General features: G+C 42.2%; 1 protein-coding gene and 1 long non-coding RNA gene across 11 annotated transcripts; one reads left to right on the top strand and one right to left on the bottom strand.

Moving 5' to 3' along the window:
* The first annotated feature begins 233 nt into the window (after positions 1–233).
* On the top strand, positions 234–21,911 carry Endoa (SH3 domain containing GRB2 like, endophilin-A). 10 transcript variants are annotated; one of them, XM_076434007.1, is made up of 13 exons: positions 234–333; positions 5,239–5,321; positions 10,057–10,125; positions 10,393–10,609; positions 11,013–11,146; positions 11,308–11,374; positions 12,538–12,603; positions 13,539–13,639; positions 13,849–13,952; positions 14,027–14,145; positions 15,197–15,289; positions 15,728–15,843; positions 16,192–21,911. In XM_076434007.1, the coding sequence occupies exons 2-13, from the start codon at positions 5,277–5,279 to the stop codon at positions 16,309–16,311; spliced, it is 1,251 nt and encodes a 416-aa protein (XP_076290122.1). In that variant the 5' UTR covers positions 234–333; positions 5,239–5,276; the 3' UTR covers positions 16,312–21,911. The 10 variants fall into 10 exon arrangements, with proteins under 10 accessions (XP_076290122.1, XP_076290123.1, XP_076290125.1 ...); XM_076434008.1 differs by lacking the exon at positions 234–333 and adding an exon at positions 476–519; XM_076434010.1 differs by lacking the exon at positions 234–333 and adding an exon at positions 3,223–3,522 and having other exon boundaries at positions 13,554–13,639.
* Positions 14,042–16,268, bottom strand: LOC143213792 (uncharacterized). The gene is made up of 2 exons (XR_013010036.1): positions 16,011–16,268; positions 14,042–15,915 (listed from the first exon to the last, which is right to left on the bottom strand). It is a non-coding gene; the product is annotated as an uncharacterized LOC143213792 (long non-coding RNA).
* Positions 21,912–25,530: the final 3,619 nt, after the last annotated feature.

Here is a 25,530-nt window from a genome sequence, read left to right as displayed (position 1 = left end):
AATAACAATAGCAGAATATTTTCAAATTCTGTAGAGTTGTTAGAATCACAGACGAGGTATTCTTGTCGGTGCTAGAATGCACAGAATGTTTTCGAACAAAACCCAAAAAATTTCTAAATGTTTGATGTGTCTTAAAAATTATCTATCGTTATCGATGAATCGAAATGGATCTTATAAAATATTCAAATTAGCCGCCACAACGAGTAATTACGAGAGCTATCTATCGTTGGAAATGGAAACTCGAAACAGCTGTCGTCTGTGTCAAACCCGTGGCAGGGGGTTAGCTTGATTCTTCTCCGAAATATTGTGCTGTTCTCACTAAATTTTAGTGCGGTGAGTGCATTAACGTAAACTACAATTTGTTAATTCAATTGTAAGCGTAGTAGTTAATTAATCGGCCCGAGAAATGTTTGAATTAGTTGGTTTTCAATCGATTGGTGTTATATGAGTAAGTCTGATTGATTAGTTGGTACACTTGACTGGCATGCTCGTCGATTTTTCGATTGTCCCCTACACACGGTAAGCCGATGCATTTGTTTTAATATTGGAATCGCAAAATAAACAGTGTATATTAGATTGAAACAAATATCGGAAAGACGCCATGTTTATTGTTAGTCGATGCACAGACTCATCGGTGATTGGTCATATGCTATTGCTATCGCTATCGTAATTTCAAATTTCGGTGCATCGGTGCACATAACGCAACGTGCATAATTCAAAGAAATTATCATTTTTATCGCACGGCGCGTGTATTTCTCTTTCTCACTTTTTCTTTTTCGGTTTGTTGTTACGTGCAACGAGAAGTCGCGCGTAAAGGGATCATTTATATGTCGCTAATAACAGTTTAATTGGGAGTAATTTAATATTCGATGAACGCGATTACGAAAGCGTAATGTGCACGGATGGTTGCGCACACTTATGGAATTCTTGAGAAAAAAAACCGGGGATCATTGAGTTTTATCCGAAATCTATATCCGCCGTGGTACCTAAATCTACGACCTTATTGAATTTCCCTCTTAATCTAATTAAAGCACGAATCGTTGACGTTCTCCTTACTCGACCGTTCCCATTTCTTTCATTTTCATGTCGATCGATATTACCAGAGCAGTAAATTGTCCTTTCATTGCTCGCGATAATTTTGAAACGAACGTGTTCCTAGTTGTCGCGAATCAATAGTAATAAATAAAAAGAACTAGGTTAACAGGGGAACCAACCTATTTCGATAGCGGAGCAACTTTATCGACTGATAATATCAAAATATTTCGATTAATTGGTCACGCTCCGAATGGATATTTGTGGAAACGAATAGAAGCCCGCGTTGTTCTATGCGTTACTGCTTATCCTCGAGTAAATATCTGGAAACGGCAACTCGTGTCCTTTTTGGCCGATTGATGGCCTCCTGCCGGAGCGGCATATATTTTTAGAAATATTTTCACGGAGTGTGGGAGTGGATTCTACAGCGGATGTACACTCATTGTCAAACGCATGGGGGGCGTACAAAACGACAGAACGATATCGGTTGATAGTAACATCGTGACTAAAGATGTCTGATTACGCCGGGCGAAATGTTTCAAGCGTCGCCAAAAATTATTTTCTCAGCCTACGAACATTTATGTTACACAGGAGTATCAGGGTGGTAAAATGGATCAAGTATTATTTCGAACTTACTTTGACATCATTAACATTTCGAATTTTCTTATTGCTCTCTGTCCCTCGGACGCTTCCCTCATTTTCGAGGGCGAGCAGCGGGTTGCTGCTCCCCAGGGGCTGAAAAAACCCGACATACTCGATATAATTTTTAATCTCTCAATCATTTTTGAACCGTACTAAAACATCGACAACTGGGTCATAAAAATATTCGAACCCCAGCGCGACTTCCACACCAAATTCCGTATTTCCATTGAAAATACAAATAAAATAGAACTATCGATTCGTCATACAGGGTTGTTGAAACGTTCCAAGAAAACTTGAACGCTTCTCGGAGGGTTGAAGCCACGGATTAATATATTTCACCCTTGTAAAAGTATAGAGAATTGATTTCTGGGATTCCATTCTTCGCGTTCAACTGCTCTACTTTATTCACCCCTCCTGTTTCCACAACCTCCCCAAATTTTCTCCGACTGGCCATTGCTATCCAGACATCCCAGAGAACATGTAGAACTACGAATGATTGCGTGTACTGTGCAGAGATCGCGAGTTGCCGAGGATCTATAAACTGAACAGCAAAAAGGGGACTAGGATGTTAGTTCCATCTAATCTCCAGGGAGCTCCGTTTACTAGATGATTTATAATAACTAGACTGACAATTTTATGTATCAATGGCATAAATGAGTGGGTGCAATTTAAAACAGTAGAAAACACCAAATTTAATAAAAAGATTAACGTGCCAGCAAGAAGTACCTACCTTCAAAAATATCATTTTAAAACATTGATACATAAGACACTGATTGGTCTTAAACATTATCAACTTCATAATTATAAGAGTGGACAGCTGTTCGAGGGTTAATACAATTTGTGGGTGCTCGGTATCTTGTTATCTCTGCACTATACTTTTATACTATCCGAGAAGAGCAAGAAGATTCGATTGTCTTCCTAAAACAATATTCTTTAGAAAACCGATTAGATCCCTCAAAGGGGCCGTTAATCCCGCGGAAAAACGTCTCCTCTGGACGATCAGAGTCTCGGTTCGCTCTCGGTGAACATCTTCGCGCGAATAAGTTCGCTCGGGGGTTATCCCCGGCGACGTTTAACATCAGAAGGTACACAATTAGGTGTCTGCGGGGGCGTAGGGGCTTCAACGGTGTAAAAAAACCGGGGCGAACTAGCAGAAACGCGACATTTTGTGTCGGTGGGCCGAAGAAAGCGTGGATGGATGAGCACACAGGTACACACTGGGATAGGGAGCGATGAAAGGAAAGAAGGGAAAGTGGAGGGACTTCGCGAAAAGAAAGGGAGAGGGACAAGAAGGGAGAGGATAGGGAAGAGGATGGACTTCCCTGGACGTAGGCGGTTTTGGAGGGGGAGGGGGCTGATAAGGGGAGCAGAGGGGAAGGAAAAAAAAGATTGAATCGAGAGGCAGAAGGAAGTGGCTGGCGAGAAAGAAGGAAAGGAAGAAAGGAGAAACGAGAAAGAAGGTCGGAGCCGAGTTGTTCCGAGCTGGGGAGGGAGGGAGGGAGGTACGAGAGAGAGCGAGAGAGGAAAGGTGGGGGGAGTAAAGGGCTAGATGGTGGGAGAGCGAGAGAGAGAGACCGCGGTGGAGAGAGAGACGGAAAGGCTGACTCGTAGCCGGGTATCGATCGTCAGCTAGAAAACTACCCCTTGAGGAAGAGGCGCAGTGTGCAAAACCGACCACGTACGAGTCGGTGGTGTTTCGCGGTGCTCGTGGTCCACGCGGCTGGCTCTGTAGACGGTCTGGAGTACATCGGCGAGCACCCTGGTCGCTAGCATTCTCCCCGGACGAACATCTCATCGCTCCCTCTACGTAGCGAGGGTGTCGCGAATCCTGCCGTTCGCACGCACGAGGTGAGAACACAGATCCAAGGTCGATTTCGCTCTCCAACTCGCATCTCCTCCGGAAATCCTTGAGGATCTCGCGCGATTTGTCACCGATTCTGTGCAAGCTCCACAGGGGAACCTTCCACGGTATCTTCCCAGGGTACCGTCCAGGGTACACCGTGTCCATCAAAGCCTGTTACACAATTCGTCAGCTCCGTGTCGCCTCGTTGCCTCGATCAGTGATTGAACGTTTCAAGGTGAAAACACGCTCCCGGGTTACGTATCGACATCCGGACAACCTGCGTTCGATTCTTCAGGGATTTGCCGAGAACCGCGTGTTATTGTGCCAACATACTATCCCGATCGTAGGGTCTGCCGTTCACGAGATCCCTGTCGAATTCATGTCACCTTTCACCTTTTAGCTCCCAACCCGGGAACTCTGCTTTCCCACGAAATGCTAAAATTTTGGTTTCTGGAACATGAGGTTGTACGATCGTAGTTGTTCAAGATTGAGATGCAATTTTTTTTTATCTTTCGAGATCCCTTAACTCTTGGAGGTTGCTTTTCCTCCGTGGATTTGAATATTGTCGCTCATGCAAAAGTAATTTCTACATTCATAGTCATTCTTCGAGGTCCTCTGGAGATTGAGACGTGAATTTTTGGTCTCTTGAGATCCTCTGACTTTATTCGAGGTTGCCCTTTCGTCCTCATACCCCAGATAGCTTCTAACTAGGTGAGTTCTGCTTCAACCTTTGAATTTCATCATTCCTACTAATGTAAATATCTAGTTGTTACGCCCGTGGTGGATGTTGAAGAGCTTCTAGATATTCAGTCTCAATTTTTTGGTTCTGTAAATTGCTCCGATTCTGGCAGAGGTCATCCTGTTATTTTTTTATGAATAACTTTGGATTAGTAGAATTCTGCTTTCGCTCCGAATTTCATCGTAGCCAGTGTAAATCTACAAGTTGGTACGTCCGTGGTGGACGTCGAAGAGCTTCTAGATATCGAGTGTCACTTTTTTGGTCCTGTAGGTTGCTCCGATTCTGTCAGAGGTCGTCCTTACGATCCAAGCGTATACGTTTCGCGATAGGGGTTGTCTTTGACGAGGGTGCTGTCGAAGGGGGTTGAAGGTGTCGCACCGGCACAGAAAGATTATAGGTGAACCCCCGTTTTACGTGCAACTTTTGCCCTTATTTGTGCTGTACACGCCGCCGTCGTCGTTCTAAGAAGCTTGTTAAGAGGGAGGTCGGCCCCGGTTAATTCCTCTACCGTTGTCGAGCGTGTGCGACACTCTATTTTTGGTGTATATCGTGTGTTCAGAGAACCGTTGCTTGGGAGAAAAAGGATGACTCGGCTGGGAATAATGAGACCCGTAACGGGGACTCCGTGTGATGCAATTCGCGGCGACATCATCGGCGATATCCTTGCTCGCTGTTTTAGAAATGATGATCGGTCGTCGCGCAGCACCGCGCTGCCATGCCGGTGTTGTGTCGACGACGCTCGTGTATCTGCGTGATATTCGAGAGGATTACGGGCGCGCTTACGGCCGTGTCGGTGATTATTACATCAGAAGTAAGTCATGATGCTGGAAAACGTGGTCGATCAATAACATTGAAAATCATCCGTCCGTGGACGAGCGGGTCTGGCGTGCAGCCAACCGGCCAGTCATAAATTTCAACCCTTCCCCTTTTGTTTTCCGAAAATTTCTTTCTCACAAACCCGTGAATTCGCTCTCTGTTGCAGATTCCCTTTTGGCCAGTGAATAGAAAGAGCGGTCCACCATGGCGTTCGCGGGGCTGAAGAAACAGATCAACAAGGCCAACCAGGTGAGCAAACGACGAAAGCTATGATGATCAATTGGCAAGCATGCCCACCTTTTCATGTCTCCCATCGATTCTGTTTTTCTATCCAGGAATTCGAAAGAGTTCGATCAAAAGATAGATAGAGGAGAAATTAGTCACAATTTCTACGAGACGTCGTCTCTAGACTGCGCATGTTTATGCATTAGTCGCATTCGTAAAATGCAGTACAATAAAGATCCCAATCGAGTTTAGCACTGCATATGTACTGTTCGAACCTTTAGTGGTTCGAGTAGCAATCACATTGCGTTGTGTGCAAATTTCCATAAATATCGAAAACATTTTATTCGTGTCATATGCTTCTTCAGAGATCTCCGTTCACGATCTAGTTCGCGACGGTTTCTGTTCTGAAGGACAATTGAGGGAATTGTTTAGAGGTATGCGACAAATATGAAGAAAATATTTTGAACGACGTCGTGCGTAGTAATGAAAAAATATTCCGCGTTCCGCGGGCGGTGTTCATTGCACATTCAACAGAGCCCGCGCCTTATGTAATTATTGAACTCGGTACAAATTGATTGTAATGCGGTAACGAGTAACGGGGGGTGCTTTTTGAAGAGCACTACTGAGGTTTCCAGCCGCATTTCATGCGGAATTATTCACATTGACTCGAACAAAATTTTATTGAAAATAACAATTATTTCAGTATCCGATAGTCAGAGTAATAATCGTAGGAAAGATCCTCCAGTATTACTTCACTCACTTCTGCTGTGCTCTTCGATTCGATCGATAATGCTCTATCAAACATTATACATTTTACATGAACGCAACGAGTTACAGCACGCTCACGGAGAAATGAAGGATTTCATACTATTTAGAGACGCGAGAGCGAGTTTCGTCCAAGGAAAGCGAGGGTTAATCATTTTAATTGCTGGTCCCAATTTTGGAAACGCTTCCGAGTCGTCGGACGTGCTCGCCGCTGAGTCACGGACAATTACAGAGTCATTAATGACCAGATTTCGTATTGACCGACGTTCCAGACGTTCGTGCAGTCGGTTCTGACCGGGGAACAGAGGTCTCCGCTTGCCTCAATGCGACTTGAGTGGAACAATTAATTCTTATTTAGACTGACACTTATTAAATTCGACCTGGGAAACGAACCGGCTCGCGGAGGCGTTTTCACCAGTTTTCCACGCTGGAATTCCCAACCATAATAGCGGCCAGATTGCGGGCGCGGATCGATCGAAATCACTCGTTGCGTTTACGTGCGCACAGCACGATTTTAATGTTGGCCTATAATATAAAGAGTTATGCAAATAATTCCGAAGCGGCGCTGCCGAGTAGTCTATTTCACGGCGACCGGTTTAATTCAAGTTAACCGGCGCATCTCGGTTTCTAATGAATCACGGGGAACGATACTCTCGAGTCGTCGAGTGGCTTCGACTTCGATCATCCCGAGGCAATGTCTTATTCATGAAAATTTATATTCGGATCCCGGGGATTTATTCCCGGAGACGGTGTTGTTCCAGTATTCGAATTGTTACCGAGCAAGAGCACAGACCCCCTTTGCCATTCGAACGAGAACCCACTTCGCTGTTCTTCTCGGAAATTAAATCCTCGATCAAACGTTCATTTGCGAACGCAGTCTTCGATGATTCATTGGCTCTAATATCTAGTCCCCCATTATCAACCACTTCGCTTCTCAAAGACGCGGGAACGCGTTCAATACTTCGATTGAGGAAGAGAATCCACTAATTGGAATGAAATTGGGCTCTTTCGAGCTTTCGCGTTTTTTAATTTTGTGGGATTTTTGAAACCATTCAAGCAATAACAAACATTGGTACTCGTTATTAGGTCCATTCTAATGCATTCTCTTTCAAGAATCTCTTTCACAGCCACCCTTTTTCTTTGATTCATCAGTTTAATTATCCCAAGTGACATTTTATGGTCCAGAAGATTTCAAATGTCTCTTATAATGTAATCATGTATAAGGAAACTCTGGAACAAAAGCGTAAAATATCTTTTATTCGAGTCGGGATTCCTGTCAGGGCCACTTCGGTCGCCATTTTCCCCGTCTCTGCCCTTTTATTGAACAATCCAGAACCACTTGATCCAATTCGATCGATCCAGATGCACTTGATCCGAGTAGATTGGTCGATCCCATCGTCCTTATTTAGAGTCTCGTGGCGGAAAAGTGGAAACAATTCGATCTGGACGCACATAAATGTGCATAAATCCGAGTCAAATAGTACGTGACATTGCATCCGACCGGATGTAGGTCAGATTTACTCTAGGACGACGTTTAATTGGCAATGGTACGCTACCTATGCTCCTGCGTGTAGTATCGTACAAGTGGGTCAACGTTAAATATGGGTCAGGGTCGTGCGAAGCTTCGTGAAATAATCGTGTTGCTTGGCTTTTACGCTTCCCGGCTATCACGACATATTGTTCCCTCGATTTGCAACGTTCACGAGTGAACGTCGACGTTCGCGGCGATCATGCGGAGGTAATGTGTCGTGATGAGAGTTAATTAACCGCGTTGTTCTGGCGGTGTAAACTCACTTTCCCTTCGTCTTCAATGAAACGAACCTTACACCGGCAACTAACCCTCGCGCGTGCCGAAAAAATAGCTATACTAAAGATCGTCCCATAATCTTCGCACATTTTCATTTCACACACCTGGCCCGGTCTTCATATAATTTATTATAATTTTATTTTATTTATTTTTACATATCGAACCTATCAAGCACCGACTGATATATGAGCTGTGCACATTTTTTTGACATTTTACTGCCAAAGCACTTGATCGATGTGTTCAACATTCTACACGTAGAATAAATTTTCATAATAATTAGTATGCGTTTGTGGCACGTGCAAGTTTGAAAAATGAAGCAATATTCTCACAAGCAATATTCTGAATATTCTTAAACATTTGCGTAAAGATCTGTAGCCTATTTATGATATAATTGCAATACGAAATATCTAAAACAGGTCATTCGACTGACAGAGTGATATTCGTATGAAAAATTGCAGCATCGTCGACGAGCCTCTTTAAATGACGTCTTCAATTTTGTTTTGGGTTGGAACACGTGTTTTCATTCAGGTTCTAGAGAAGATAGATACATTTTGGTATCGATCGCTTCCTCTAGCTTGTTCAACTAAAAATTCCTGAATTCCGTAGCCAGAAGGCAATTAACTGTACTGTCCCGACTGTGCAAATTCGCGTTTCCTCCCTTTTGTGGAGTACATAGATTTCCACGGGCAGGGATGAAAAAAGATCGATGAATGAAACATTTTCTCGGCCATTAAGGGACGCGACGCCCCGGGAAAATTGCATTCAGTCCTAGGGAAGGGTACACCGGAGTAAAAAACTGATTGTTGTTCCACGAGATGAATTGTTTTCATTTGGTATTACGAGCGCGTAGTTCCATCCCCCTCCAGAAAAAAAACGGGCGACTGCGAAATTGCAATGGCAAACGTCGCAGCTGTCGTCGTCGGTAATCGAGGATGTTCAATCGTGTACTTTGATTAAACCGAGAATTTCTTCTACAAATCTTTTTCTCGTTTCTCTCGAATAGATTTGATACATATATGTAGATTTCGTGGGACAGATTTGAATAACGGTAAATTGCCGTTCGCCCGTCGTCCTCGACGACAGAAAGTTTTCTCCATAAATGATCTAGAACTGTGTTCAACTGTATATTCCAGATTGAATCTTTTGTCAGTTTTTGCCGCGGTTGGCAAAATTTCAAAGGCACCTCGCTTTAGATCAATTGACTGCGGATATTATTGATCCGTAGTGCCTGTCCTTTCTGCCACTGACAGTTTTCTCCCATTCCCAAAACTTCTTGCCACTCGGTATCTCTGGCACCCACACCCCCTTGGTTATCTGCCATTCAGAAGAAATCTAGTTTCGTCTTTCAGGATGATCTCGGTTTACGATCAATTAACTGACACCGGTCCGCTTTTATGCGCCCCCGAAATTCCTCGGGCAATCCTCGCTCTGGATGGTCGTTGCGATAGTGTTTCGCTTAGGGTTGCACCCTTTGCAGCGACGATTACGAGCCGATAAAATCAAAATAAAAATACGGGGAATGGCGACGGGTTCAAATAGACTTTTCTCTCATAGATATACAATCGAGTCTCTGCATTCCATTCAGTTTCACTGTTATCTAATTATGCAGCTGTTTACTATTTTCTTATAAAAATCAGTCGTTCTTTCTTTATTTAAATTTTATTGCGTGGGTGTGAATATTTCCATGGATGATTTAATAGATTTTAGGTCAACTTGAATGAATGATAGTCCAATTTTCAAACACTTAGCCAACTTTTTCTGGGTCCCTTTGACACATAGAAATTTTTATTTGTTCAATATTCCGTTTTTATCTTCATCTTTTCCAAATGCATAGCTTTCTTTACCCCAAATGAACACAGCTCGTCGCTGCAAGTTTGAACTTGCAACTGCAATTGAGAAGTTTATTAAAAAATCCTCTCCCGTCAATGATCGATCGTTTAAGGGCTGTTAGCTGTTTAAAGCTCAATGGGCAGCCACGTCCTCTTAAAAAAGGCTGACAAATAAAATAGAGAAGCGAGCTCAAAGCGATTTCCAACATTCGATCTTTTTTCACTGGTCACGTAAGGGCTGAGTATTTCTAGCTGGTATTAAATAATTTTTCTTTGATTGGCAATCGTCTCGTAGAAAGCGTAACGTAATGATTTCGCGGTCTGATGCAACCCCTAATCGAACTATGATTTTTTAAAGTACATGACGGAGAAGATGGGCGGCGCTGAAGGAACTAAGCTCGACGTGGACTTCATGGACATGGAGAGGGTGAGTACGCCTGTCTACGTTTTTAAGGTTTCCTTCCGACACACACTTGCACTCAGGTACTCGGTTTGACCTTGGATCGATTTCCCCTCTCGATTCAAGGCGGGAAATTCGTTGTTAGTTTCCGAGATTACGGCCGCGAGCTCCTCGCGAGCGAAGATAATCGAGCGCGCGGAGAATGAGAGAATGAGAAAGAGCTTTTCTATGAGAGATAGATGAGAATCATGCTCGGCTGGAGAAGATTGAGAACGGCGGCGAATTTGATCGTAGAAAACGGATGTCACGTACGAGCTCGTCGAGGAGCTGCAACTGAAAACGAAAGAGTTCCTGCAACCGAACCCGACCGCGAGGGCAAAGATGGCGGCGGTCAAGGGCATCAGCAAGCTCAGCGGTCAAGCGAAAGCTTCGACCTATCCGCAACCGGAAGGCGTCCTCGGGGATTGTATGCTCACCTATGGCAAGAAGCTCGGAGAAGACAGTATTTTTGGTATGACACCTTGCAAACCTAAACCACCTCCTCCGAAGATTAGGGTATCGTCTTTCACCCGACATACCGCCGAGGAAAAATGTTTAAATTTGCCTCCAGTCAAGTGAAATTGTTTCTTTCTGTACGCGTGCAGATTGTGAAAGCAGTTATTCATTTATATTTATTTATATTAAGAAAGGAACATTGTGTAGAATCTAAAAATCACCAGTGTTGGTAATTTGTCGCTGCTCAAAAACTTTGAACAATGTACTCGCGATAAAACTCTGGATTTATGTCGCAATTGAACGAGGTCTCCCGCGTCCCGTCCCACTTTGCCCGATCGCGAAACTTTACCGGAAGTCCTCGAGTTCTTCGGCCGCATAAATACGCGCTTTAACCCATCCATCTTTTCTAATTCCCGTAGCTCAGGCTCTCATTGAAATGGGCGAGGCGATGAAGCAGATGGCGGACGTGAAATATTCGCTGGACGACAACATTAAGCAGAACTTCCTCGAGCCGCTGCACCACTTGCAGACCAAAGATCTGAAGGAAGTGATGGTAAGGTGTTTTCTTCACGCGCGCGGCTTATTGGAAAAGTTGTTCCCGCGCCTCGTTTCGTTGAGACCACGAACAACATCGAATATATCCAACAAGATGCACCATACGCGCGGTGCGTTGTCCCAGTTTGTTGAACGGCCGGTATCCGCCTTTTGTTTCAGCACCACCGGAAAAAACTTCAGGGACGAAGGCTCGACTTCGATTGCAAGCGAAGACGTCAAGCGAAAGGTACACTCGTCGCCCGTGTGTTCACACTTTATCTCCGCGTATCTTTATTGATTTATTTAAGCAGCACACGTCAGGGCTGCCGCCGCGCGCGGCCTTGCGACACGAAAACTTGACGCGTTTGCAATTATAATTCGCATTTACCGATAAACGACCCACCCTCCGACCGGTCCACGGCTGCAGAACAACAGGAAATACCTGCTGGCCCCACGATTAGGCGAGCGTTTCTCTATCGCACAGCTGAACCTCGATTCTAGCTGATAAAAAGTCATTCTCCTCAGGGGCTGCCTCCCATCGCAATTCTCGTAGGGTCATTGCAAAGGGGAGGTTTCAATCTCCGTAATCACAGTGATCTAGATCGCGATACAAATTTTTTCTACTATTCATCTACTGTTTTTTAGGGGCTGCTCGTCACAGGGTAGTTTTATAATAAATATGTCGCTACAACAATATGCAACTTCTTAACCATTAAGTCTTCAAATTAATTCGTAGCCCTTTCTTCATGAACGTATTGATTATTTCCGAACAACTAAAAGATATTCGTCGAATAATTCTAATTAACTCTGACCAACTTTGCCTAATTCGGTGCACTCTGAGACCTTTCCCAGATCAATGACCATCATTTTGTGATAGGGAGACCGTCAATGACTACCTGACGGCCACGCAGAACTGAATTTTTATCAGCTACAATCGCAGTTTGGGCTACAATGCGTCACACTAGATGTACAATTGCAGTCAAGGCTGTGGCGAGCAACTTGAACCAGAAATCTCTTTTGCTCTTTTTCTCGTTTCGACGGCCATACAATATGGCGCCCAGAGGATCGCAACCCTCTGCCACGACTGTCGGCACAGCCCTGGTTGCATTACACCAGGGGTGAAACACGACCAAACAAATTCCACGGTTAAACGACAATTTAGATAACGATGTTTGTGTTCGAAGGTGCGTTTCACGTGCCTCTCTCAGTCTAAAGAAAGACTACCAATTCACTGTAGATACACTGCACACGCATGTACTGGTGCATGTGCACGTTTTGATCGTGATTGTTAATCGTTGCCCACACCTATGATCACCGGCGTGTCCAAGTCGGTCCCAGTGTTTTTTCGTTTACCTTGTTTACAAACCGGAGGAATTTTTGTTTCTTTGACGCATCCTTGCTCGCTAGCAGCCGGGAAAAGATCCGGCAGTCCACATTGTGGAAGTCCTGTAAAGACTTCTTCGTCACCTTACACCGGTACGTGGCAATCAAATGAACGGTCGTTTTGGCGAACCCGTTGCAATTACACTCTTGTAGGACCTCGAGCTTTCAAATTTGAACTCTTAAGCCATGCCCACGCTGAAGCAACATCAAGCAACGTTTTGTCACTTATTGTTGCCTTCTTTTTTTTTAATCGAATAAAAGAAGTAGAAGAAGAAGAAGAAGGCAACAAGAGTGACAAAAAGTTGTTCGATGTTACTTCAGTGTGGACATGTATTGTATATCTGTATGTAGCACAGCACTGTTTGACCTAATGCGTACACCTGTTTCAAACATTTTCAAAGGGGAACATTGTGGGAAGCGAATTAGGGTTGTCGGACCTCTAGAATTGAAAAATAGCTTTAAACAATTATTCTGCAAAAGTTGGGAAAAAATTAAGTATTTATTCTGTTCGGCTGAAGTTATTTGAAGGGTATTTCTGATTGAGCAGACTTTGTTCATTGTTATTTATTTGTCACGAGGTGTCCTGGATTACTTTTCTTAAAACATGGGAACACAAACTGTAAATAGACATACGGATACACATATGTATACAGGGTGGTTCACGATAAACTGTTAAACAGCTTCTTTATTTAATAGCAACGTATTTTGGACACTTTGTATAATCTAAGAATGGACCACCCTGCATATGATAATGAAGTATCTGCGAGTGCACCGAATGCCGAATGCAGCACTTTACAAATCTCCTGGGGAAACTTTGATATCTGCACTAGCTTATGTTAGAAAGCAAAAGATGTACGCGATCGAGGTCCTTAGAGGTCACTCCGTTTCCGGTTCCACTTTCGCTAACGTTCTGATCCGCTTTCTGGTTCTTTCTCCCCCCGTATCTTATATATATATCTATCCTAGGCAATGATGCAACCCAGTAGTGCAACTTTTAATATTTGTGCTGGCGCAAATTTTGCGAGCAGGATCTAACTTTTCAGACGACGAAATACGTCAGGCCGAGGAGAAGTTCGCGGAGAGCCTGCACCTGGCGCAGTTGGGCATGTTCAATTTGCTGGAGAACGATGTGAGTTGAGTCCTGCTGGTGCTTCAGCTTCAGTCGACGGTGCTTGGGTCCATTTTGATCCAGTTCATAAGATGATGATAACATGACGATCGGAAAAAGTGTATAGTTGTAGTATAGAAAGTTTGAATGGATCAAGGCATCGTCGCCTGCAAAATGGTTGAAAATGTAGCTTGAACGGCGTCCTAATCATTGTGAATATTTTCCTGTAGGTGGAACAAGTGGCACAGCTGGCAACCTTCAGCGAAGCCCTCTTGGACTACCACCAGCAGTGTACTGAGGTCTTGAGAGTCCTAACAGAGACCCTTCTGGAGAAGTACGTGCTTCCATTCAAGATTCCTGAAGTTAGCGATTGGTATTGATTTTTAATTCCCGGTTTGGTAATTGCAGGAAAGACGAGGCAGCAATCAAACCAAAATTGGAGTTCGTGCCGAAGACTCTGGCTGACCTGCACGTCGATGCAATACCCACATCAGATGCTATGAACGGTGGGAACTTCTCCCTGCACGGTAAAACAGATTTTACACGTACACATACAAATACGATGATACTTCCGGGTGGATTGGCTGTTTGTTTCCTATCTCCTCTGTCATGCAACGATTCTACGTGTCCTATAGCTATATATACACTGGCCATATACTATAATACATGGTTGTACTCTCTCCTCGTTGAATTTTCCTCTCACTTATCTTGTCTGTTGTCGGATGGTCATTGAACTTTATCGTATCGTCGCACCCGAAGGAAAATGTGACGTGCATACATGGTGTATGATAATCTGGGTAATGTTATCTGCCGTGGTATTTCAGGTTCGAGTGTTAACTAATCAAGAACACTGCGTGGAATCACGGAGATCATTTTTGACCACCTCTTACTTTTCAAATGTTCAACACCAAATATCATTCATTTGTATTAACTTGCACGTTTCCGTGTTTTACAAATTCTCATATGTTACAAATACATACAGTAGTTTACTTATTTCCTAGTGCAGTATTTCTTATTTGGTCAGTAATGTACAGAATAAATTTATCAGACAGGAAAAGAGAAAGCATTCTTGATAAATGAGTAGATAAGATTCGTAACTGTGTTCATAAATTTCTTGTTGAGTATATCGTCGGTATCCTTGATGTAATTCTTGCTGTTTCCAAGTGAAAGGTGGTCTAAAATGAGTTTTACGATTTTTGTGTACTATGTTTTACAAAGCCCGAAGCAATATTGTCGTTTGGGATGTGTTATCAGGTGATCTCGTAATTAATGCGAATTTCTATTCATGTTTTTGGATGCTGAAGTACAGAAATGTAATTACAACCATTATATATTTTCCTAGAGATCATAAAAGATGTCTTGTCTAATGTTTTGTCTAATGATTGTGATTGTGTCTTTGTGTTTGGTCTTCTAAGAATACAAGGAAAAAAAATTCGCGTTCGTTGTGGGGCCATTTAATACATTCTCTTACTACATGATTTTGTCTGACATTTACCAACACTTCTACCACACACTCTTCGTCTCTTCTGCGTGTATACTCTCGCATACTTGAATGTCTGTCCTTTTGACACGATTTAGGGGCAAGTCGAGCCGGGTCTCCAGTCCCTGGGGACGGGAAGCGCTCACAGCTCGAACTATTCCCGGCCGGAAACCCGCCACAATCTGCCAATGGTAAATTTTGCATGGGCTTGCCTTTCTCTCGGCGTAATTAATCGATCTAAATTTTCTACGCTTTCGGTGGGCATTGCGACAAAAGAGACTCTAAAATAATTAATGTGCTAACTCTTTTCTGTACCGTCGTTAACGCACGCATCTCTTCTGTTACCGCTAATTTCTGTGCTTGTCTTTTTACTTTAATTTTTTTTTTACAGGCGACCGATGAATTAAAACTCGCATAATTTTTAGCGAAGGAGTTGCTACTTGTTTTAGCGCTGATTGCGCGACGTGTTTCATTTGATAGTGTAGCTGATTCAAGATATTATGAACAGATTTATCGTAACCACACGTTTCAGATCGTTAAAGTAACATGATTGTAGTATATAGTATTATACATATTTTTAGAGAGTGTTCTTGTTTTGTCGTGACAATGGAAGTTGGTCTATTTTTCAGCATCTCCCTTGCCATCTCCAAGCAAATCACCGGCAAGGACTCCGATGCCAAGACAACCTTGCTGCACAGCTCTGTACGATTTCGAGCCAGAGAATTCTGGGGAGCTCGGGTTCAAAGTAAATATCAGAGTTCGCTAAGAGTAACTATAGCTTCATAGTAATCGTTAACACTTTGACTGCTGCCGCTAACTGCTTAAAATACAATCAAGTTAGAATATTTTTATTTTGCATAAAAATCCGCGGTCTAGTAAATATGAAAATGGTAATCTGCGTGAAGATTTTACCTGAGATAATTATTGGTTCACGGATAAAATTGGTCAAGGATCACCCAGTTGTTACCTTTCGGAAGAATACGAAGTCTTCGTCGGTAGGCAATGTGTTAACACTATCGCTAGACCATAAGTCGTAGCTGTAGCGATTCTAGAGTTTGGGATATGGTTCAACCGGCAAAATGTGTGTTTCCAGGAGAACGATATGATCACCCTGATTCAAAAAATCGACGAGAACTGGTACGAGGGCAGCCTGAACGGTCGCACGGGTTTCTTCCCAGTCACTTACGTGCAAGTCGTAGTGCCATTACCTTAAGAGAACATGCTACGCCCCGCAAACCAAAGACCCTGCATTCGTTCACCAGCGTCTACCACGAAAAAAATTATCTTATCGCCTCCAATTAGCCTAACTCTCTCTCTCTATCTCTCTCTACTAAAAGATTTCTCTATTGTCACTTACGTTCTACGGTCCCGAGGCTTGTTCGTAATGACGGATTTCAAAGGTTTTCTCTGTCTCGTTTCGATTGTTTTTCCATTTTCTCTATCTCTATCTCTCTTGTCCCAGAAATAGCTGTATACGCATGTTAATGTACATATATAATGTTATAGTGTCTTTTATCGACGTAAGGACCCTCGCGCGCGCATACACAATATATACAAACACAAAAAACACACACACAACCATATGTGTATATATATATATTATACATACATGTGTGTACACACAGTCAGACAGACGAACAAACAGAGAGAGACAAAGCATCATATACGCAATACACGTATACATTCAATACGATGAAGAACCACACTGATATATACCGAGACACTAAAGTACCTACGATGGCAGTCCACTGTCAAACGGCGGCTCATTTTTCACGTTCGATGTCGTCTCATAATCATGATGTAACATTCTCGTTAGTTTCTCACCAAAGGTTCAATTGCACAAAGATATCGGACCGCCAAGACTGCATTGAAATTCGAGTAGATCAACAACATTTCGAATACTCTTGTACCATCGAGCATGTTGATTTCTATCATTCGGATTCGTTAAAGAGAAATCTTATTATTTTATTCGATCGTTTTTATCATTTCGCTGGTCTTATCATTTCATCATCGTTTACACGTTTGTTTTTTCTATAAACTTTCTCAACGTATCGAAGGAAGTCCATCAAATCATATGGAGTGCGTTTTTCGGTTGGTTCGCAGGTCGAGAACGCGTATAGTATTCGCTCCTCCATTCCCCCAGTAGTGTTAACGTTTTAGCCTTGATCGTGTTTGACTGTTTCGTTTAATCATTTAGGATCTAAAGTGTAGGTGACACCGAGTTTGCGAACGGTTTCTAGCGTTTAGTTCGAAGAAGCGATGTTTAAATGTGGCGGCGAATCTCTTCCGCGAAGTCGAAGCTGATAGCGAACGGCTAGATCCTCTGATTCAGTTTGAGCAAACGTTGATTTCGTCGCGAGATCGCCTCGGATTCGTGAGAGGCCATGAAAACTACCAAATTCGTAGACGTTTGTTGACTAAATTGGCCGGTCCGTTGTCAACGAAGTGATCGCGACCATCTCGAGTTACAACTTCGGATATAATCGACCGTCACACACACGAACTTTTCTTCCACGATTCTGCTGATCCCATTCCACATCCTGTTCTGAAACAGAGAATCTTTGTCTGAATTAGAGTGTTGTATATCCGTTGATTCGTTCGTTCGTTCGTTCCCCCCTTCATTGACTTTGTACGAGAGTTCAACCGCCAGAACAATGAAAGTAATTAAGGAAATTGGTTATTTGTTGCCACATGGATTTTAGGTAAATCTTCAACAAATATTTGCTAAGCATAATATAGTAATGTTAGAGTATATATATATATAAACATATATATATGTATATACGCTCGTATATACTTATACTTGCGCGCAGCATGTGTACCAATTAAAAAACATCCGACGGTAATTGCTTTCCGAGCCACGAAAGTTAAAGAACAAATTATCGACTGCGAGTTCCAGCGTGAAAGCGATTATACGGCGATCAGAATTTTTTTTATATCGCTTCGGATGTTCGAAGGTCACCCGGTCACTTTAAACAAAATACCACAAAGTCGCGAGAGTTTGATGAAAAGTATTTTTGAAATACACGTTCGAGGAAACACCGACATCGATAAATTCGAGTACTAGAATTACGTGTTTACAATGTCGTGTAAATAATTGAGGGAGAGTGGACCCTCGAAAGTCCGAAGCGACTTTCCTGAAAGAATTGTAATCGTCATACAATTGCCTTTTTTTACAGTGTTTTGTTTTCTAATCCTCGTAGATTGGAGGACATCTCGAGTGTTTTTATTGGTTCACTTTGCGCGTATGTATACTTACGTATATGTTGCGGATGACAGCGACAACGCTGATGGCTATGACAATGGCATTATTATTATCGACATTTGCATATTTTTCCATTATTGTTAAATACACTCACGATGCGAAAAAAAACGTTCTTGCTAGCGTTTGTCAACGTGGTTGTTTCGGCAACGTTTCGATGGGACAGTGACTAGCGACATCATAATAACCGAGGTAGCTGTATCGACTAAAGATAATAACGATACTATAACGCGGTCGAATGATATTATTAAATAGTTTTACTCGTTAATGTTACATTAGTTGTATGCGTAGCGTTTTTTATGAGTTAGTTGCATCAATATTGATCTCTAGCAGCGAGTACGTCAGCGAGTTACGATGTATTTTCATTTCCGAGCGTCATCGAAACGTTGCTCGAACCATCAAAGATTTAGCGATTCGTTTCGCGGGAACGATAAAAAAATCAGCAGACTATTACGAACTATTGGCTGCTATCACTGCTGCTGCTACCGTCATCAGCGTTCGGTCACCACAAGCAAAAACATAAGAACAAAACTGCGAAAATACACAAAAAAAAAGAAGAAGAAAGAAAGAAATCAGAGATTACGAACGGGAGAAAGAAAGACATTGATAATTCCATCTGTTGTAATTATCGTGGATCACGAAACTTTTTTCCTGAGACAAACTCGAAGTGTTATCGATGTTGTGCAATATTAAAGTTTAACATCACGGTGTTTAAATGCCTGTTTTGTCGTGATCGCCGGACCAGTGTTTCTCAAAGCCCCGTGGTCGACGAAGAGGCACGTGTCAATTGATGAAAATAAACTGTTAGTGTCCTTCCGCCAGGTTCCAACGACGAGAACGCTCTCGGGCACTGACTTTCGCTTGATCCGCGCAAAATTAATCCTAGAATGGTAAACCAGTCACACTCGAATCCTCTTAAAGAATCTGTAAAAATTTACCGAGGCACTTCGAAGTATAATTTCAAACGTCGAGAAGACGCTGAAGAAAATTTGTATTTGCAATTGTCTTGCAATATATCAATGAAAAGCAGTACACAAAAAATCTTGCTAGGTACCATTTGAGGGTTAATGTAACATTCTATCTTTGAGAGCATGTTCAAGCTTGCGGGTCCGATTGGGACTTGGACACGCGATTAGGTGACGTCACCGTGCCGACAGCGTTGCAAACTCGTCGTTTCTCGCTCGAAGCAACAGAGGAGGCTGTCGTTCTCGTGATTTTGCCTCCATTTGAGCGGCGCGCACCCGGAGAACGCAACTTTAGCGAATCTAGGTGCCATACATGCGTTTTTTCGTAACTTATCGACGTTTAAACAGACGAGAAACGTTAGAGCGTAGCCGCTAGCGATGTACAGACGATTTCGAATCGGTAGCTGGTCGTTCTCCTGGGCGCGATCGCTCGTAAGAAAGTTCGTCAATTAATAAGAATACGAGAATCGGCGGGTCGCGAGTTCCATCTTGCCAATGATGGCGGGTAGAAAGCCAGGGAAAGGCGGGAAGCTTATGCGAAACGGACTTGAGGTCTGATTAGACGATACGTGAGATACAAATGGTCTTCTGAGCGTTATTCATAAATACAGAGCAGCTAAAATCATATATTCTTGGTAAATTCTCTCAACCCTCAAGCGAGCTACACAGATTTATATCGTCAATTAGACTGTGGACCTTTATGTAAAACAAAAATTCTCTGTATTATATTGCAGGATCTAGGAGATATTTATTTAAGGAATTTAGTAAGTTCGTTATAATATTCTTAAGTTCTTTTAATGTACATTGGTAATTTATTTAACTGTGCTGTGTTTTTAAGCTCTGTTCGACTCATTCAAATTTTTATTCCTTCAGTATTATGTCGATCGTATAACATTTTTTAAGTCTGATCGTTTGATTCTTTCGTACGAATTGTGATCTCGTAGTCTCTTAAATTTTAATAATGTTATACGTATATTCGTTCAACCCTATTCAAGTTCTCCACTTTTGTTCAGACTGGAGAAAGTGTATCATAAAGGGTTGAAGTTGATTTTATATTTTATAAAAAGTAGAAGAGTGTACTAGCAAAATTGTTGCACCTTCGAGGTCCACTTTGAAAGTTCGTTTAAGGGTTGAAAACGTTTCAAGAGACCGAAAAATCAATTTTGAAGAGCTCAAATCAACGAACCAGCTACAAAATCTCACTTCTCGATCACTGCACGCTCACGTCTGGTTTGAACGGGAGTCCAGCAATTTGCGTCCACGTGAAAACGATAGCAATATAACTATAAGAGCGGAGAATATTTTCCTCGAGCCGGGGATCGTGTCTCGATCGTTTGAGAAACACTGCGCCCGTGATCGAGGGAGGTGAAAGAAGAAAAAAAGTATAACAAAATAAAGAAAAAACTACAAAAAATCGGAGGGAGAACAATTCAGCCGCGTGATACGTTTATTTCCGAAGCGACTCCTCACCGGAACAAAGAAAAAAACTGGCGATCTACGATCGTGGAGTAAAACAACTAACGAACACAAAAAAAAAATCGAAAAACCCGTAAAAAAAGGAAAACAGAGAAATAAACACAGGATGAGATGAAATCTATAAAGAACAAAAAAAAATACTAAATCGGTATCTTACTCTATAAATGTTGGCTATTGTTAAATGTTGAATATTGTTCTGCGGAGGGCTTGCCCCCTTTCGAGCGACGAGCCAGCTTCCGGGTCGATCCATCATTGATTTCCGTAGATCACCACCGGAGACTCTGTTCGTGTTCGACGATTCTACTTTGTGCGTTTTTTCGTTGACGGACGAGCTTCTTTTCTTTCTGCGAAAGGATCGCGCGCGGCGTTTCTCTCTGTTCTTTCTTTTTTTTTTGTATTAGTCGTTTAAGTATTCGATTAGGTATTGTTCCGGACGCGTTAGGGTTTAGCGATTAGGCGAGCGCCGCCCGAGAGCAGGATGCGAGTTCGAAGCGACAAGCTCTCCGCATTTTAATTGTAATCTAACTATTTGGGGCTCGCGAGCGGATATCGAATCTCTCTCGTCCCCCGCTAAGTCACTGAGCATCCTTGGTCTGGAGAATCGGATCACAGACACACGGCCCCCTCCCCCCAGGTTGTTTACCATCCCCTAAACACGCTAGCTTACTATACCTGCCTCCATTTTGGTAGCAGAACGACGAAACCTCGCTAGTCCCCGCGTTTCCCGGTCTACTTATATTTTGTAAGCGTCAGATTGTTCCGCGTCTCGCGGTGAACGGCGAGGTCTCGTCGTTCGATTATTAATTATTATACTTCGTTTCTAAGGCTTCTTCTTCGACGGTGTCTCGTTCCGTTTTCTCCCCTCCCCCAGAACCACCAACCCCCGTATCGCTACTGTTATTTGTCGAAGCGAAGAGACGACCAGTGGATGCGACGCAGTGATACTTTCAGACAATACATTACAATTAATTACACTTATATTAATAAATTAATCTATTATGATTATTGAGCTCCGATTGAAGAGGATTATACGACATGTACTCGATTTCGGTCAATGCTAAATAATTATTAACACTAACTAAGAAATAAAGTGTGCTCTATGTCATGCTACCATCTGACTTTTCAATCCAAGATTCGATCTCGCTTCCGTTGCTGTTTACGTTCCGTCGATCTGTCGCGGTTTTGTTATACTACACGTTTTTAGGGTCGTCCTGTAAGTTCTACGATTCTTAACAAGCGTTCTCCTGTTCTTAAATTGTGCGTTTAGAACGATTCGTTCTATTTAGTGAAAATGGAAGAATGAGAGTTGACGAAATTCATTATCTGCGCACGGTATGAACAGTATGAACTTGAAAAATCACCATACCAATCTCGGAATGACTTGAAATGAAATTTTTTACTTTTCCAATCGATCGAAATCCAATAAGCGAAAATTTTCCAGAAAGAATGCATCGGAAACGTTTGTTAATACATCAACGATTGGAAATATGATTTTGCGACAGGACTTACGGGATGACCTAACAGTTTGTTCTCAGTGCGTCCTCCTTCGTTAGACATTCCTTTATCCGCTGGAAACGATTGATTTTCGTATTACTTTTACATTGACTTCGTTTTTATATTTTACATTGTCTCGTTTGTAATTACGATTAATTTATACCTTCCAAGCTGTAACCTCCGATCCACGTTAGTTTGTACGCATGATATCTTTGATTGAAGTATCTACACTGTTGAGTATTAATAAATGAACGATCCTTTGTGTATTCGCTAGTCGATATTCATTTTATGAATAATACTAACAAACAACTGACTTTTCTGTTAACTAGTAAGTTCAATTTTCGTTGAATACTAAGAAACAATTACGTACTTAGCACCTCCGTTCTGTCTTCATAATTATCCTTGATGAGCTCCTGAATACACGTATGATTTATAATATCTAAATAGTATCGTTCCTATAGAATATATTACATTTTTTATTGATGTATTTCACATAAATAAAAGTGGTAAAAGAAACGAATTTATTGAATTTATGTGTTGCAAGTTCCAAGTAAAATTGTAAAGCTGGGCTGACTACTTACAGGTTTATACTACTGGGTGCTTCATCAACTGTTTATCTACTGTATTTTCGTTAGAAAATATAAGTAGCGGCTTTACAAAAATGTAAGGATAGTAAATAAACTATTAGATAGTATGTTCCAAATAAAATCAAAGACGCCAGGCCATGCAGACCCAGTTACAGACCAGTTGCACAATTGAAAATTGCGAAACGGTTTGCAAATTGAAGGAAAAGCATCGAAGAGGATCCAGAAGGCGAATCGTCGTTGCTCGTAAAGAGGAAAGCTTGGTTATCGGGCGAAAGGTAGCAAGGCGTGATTCAGCAGATCATTTGCAGAGTTAACCAAGCCTGCGACATGATTTACCGGGCATACAGCTAGCATCCATAATGCATATCGTCCCTTCCGTGGACATAATTGTATACGATATTACCCGAGGGAACCCGGTTCTTCCCGGTAACAAGGCATACCATCAATTCGAAGGAGGGACCTCATAAAGCATCCTCCACGTGGCTTCTACGTGATATCACCGTGTACCGCGAGATCGAGCCTCTTTCTACTCGAGTTATTTTACGGACTTTACCCCGAAGTTATCCACGGGAAATATAGCCCTTTGATGCCCAATTACAGGGTCAGACCCTCGTTTTATTCGACCTAACTCGCGATACTTTTTTCGCTGTTACTTTTGCCAGGTGTGGAATTTTTCAAAACGAGAAGACCCGCCATAAGTCCCTTGCACATCGTAGAATTTTATTCTCACCATTTTTATTCTATCCTTTCGCCACAGGAATTTTATTTAGTAGCGTTTGTATTTGATTTTACTGCTACAGGAAATTCTTTTTAGACTTGACCAACAGTTCAGTAGTATAGACCTGTACATTGTCAGCCCAGCTCTACAAAAGTGATCGGACAAGTAGTATAACCACTTCTTCGTTCAGACAGAATAAATTACTGACAATTTAAGCCTTTAGTTTAATGTGCAATTGATATTTCACAGCGATGTTTATATCTTTTTTCAATAAAATAAAAATGCCATAAATATATCATCATAGGGTTAATTTAAAGAAATCTGAACGTACACGTAATGCGTGTCAATGTTGTTTACGAAGTGAATAAATAAAATAGCTCGAAGCCGAAACCAAAGGCATCAACACAATTTATACCAGAATTAAAGTTAGTACGTCTCCGAAAGGTCAGAGAGCAAAGACGTTGCAAAGGTTCTTTTAATGCGGAGATTCTGATGTAATTTGTCTTTCAATTCGATACTCCCCTCTCTCGTAAGCACTGAGTCATCCTCCATTGTTGCTGCTGTTCTCGACAAAACTTGTCGGCCGGCTTTTCCTTCGTTCGAACGAAAAGTCGAATTACTTTCTCGCTGAGATACAATACCAGTCGGCGCTGGTTTCGCGTCCCGTAACAGGAGGGTCGATTTTACTAATGCACGAGAGGGGGGGCACCGGGTAAGCGGCTTACCCCCTGCAATTAAAATGTTTCTTTAAATACACAGCTTGCCCGAGACCCGTTGCAGATGACTGAAAGTTGTGCTTAAATCCGTGCTCGTTATACCGGCACGTCCAATAGGTTCGCTCCTTTACTTGCACGCGGTTAAAACCGCGATTCTTTTCGGAGACTTTTGCCAGCCACAAAGAACGTCACCTCGCGAATAATGGTGGACGAAACATTCACCAACCCTGGCTCCCTTTCACAAGAATCGCCGCTTCAGGTTTCTTCACATTCACGTTGCATTTATCACATTGCATTTTTTTGCCTCCGATAAAATTATTGACTTCCTATTCCTGTCTGCACTCCACAGTCAGAAACCACTGAGGGTTGAGTCGGCCTCGAGAAAATAATTATTTAAACATTCTTGGAATTGCTACACTTTGATCGTGTTGGCTTGGTCCTTGTAATTTTTTCGATTTTTAATTTAACAGTTTGTTTCATTGCCTGTTTCCAATAAAATCACTGATATTGCAAATTGTATCTATGTTCTATGGACTGTGGATTCGAAAATCATTGAGGGAAATGGATAAAAGGAACGAATGCAAAGGCTGAGAGTATTAGAGTCCTAAATTGTTTAACCCGATACACCACACCCGAGGCGTTCAAAATATTCGTACAATATAATTAATTGAAGAAGTTGTGCAGATTCAAAACTCATCGGGCATCGAATCAGATTCAGAAAAGAAAACTCAAGATTCCGAAAATTATAAATGGGTTTAGAAGAAAGACATGCTTAATTTTGTAATTTTTCTGGTGTTTCGAGAATCGCACAATTTCCCCTGTTTCTTGGTAATTTTTCTTTGTCGAGTACTCGTTTCTCCGACGATCCAAGATTGAAACAAGTCTCGTGTCGTACAAATATTTCTCGTTTCGGGGCTGTAGCCTTTATGGGGGCACGTGAACCTGTATCATCGGGACGTGAGGTAGTTACGGGAAAAATCGGCGAGGAAAATCCACTCGCACTTGTAGATTCCTCCCGAGAGGCAGCCCAGACTATGTTCGCGACGCCAATTTGCCGGAACATTAGCCGCGGAGGATGTTTCCTTTCCACGATGCCTATTATTGACGTAGCCTGTTCACAATCGACTGTAATCAATTGTGTTTCTAGCACTGACGGCGCCTGTTTTGCAAATAAATTGTACGAGTCTGAGGAGCTAAAATTCATTGGATTCTTA

Source organism: Lasioglossum baleicum, chromosome 11, assembly GCF_051020765.1.
Source record: "Lasioglossum baleicum chromosome 11, iyLasBale1, whole genome shotgun sequence".
NCBI classification, from domain to species: domain Eukaryota; kingdom Metazoa; phylum Arthropoda; class Insecta; order Hymenoptera; family Halictidae; genus Lasioglossum; species Lasioglossum baleicum.
This window is presented reverse-complemented; position numbering and strand designations above follow the sequence as displayed.

What these genes read in the sequence shown, in the direction of transcription:
- Endoa (XM_076434007.1), top strand. Translation starts at nt 5,277, where the DNA reads ATGGCGTTCGCGGGGCTGAAGAAACAGATCAACAAGGCCAACCAG. An exon ending in CCCGCCACAATCTGCCAATG is followed by an intron (nt 15,290 to 15,727) that starts GTAAATTTTGCA and finishes TCTATTTTTCAG; the next exon opens with CATCTCCCTTGCCATCTCCA. An exon ending in CTGGGGAGCTCGGGTTCAAA is followed by an intron (nt 15,844 to 16,191) that starts GTAAATATCAGA and finishes GTGTGTTTCCAG; the next exon opens with GAGAACGATATGATCACCCT.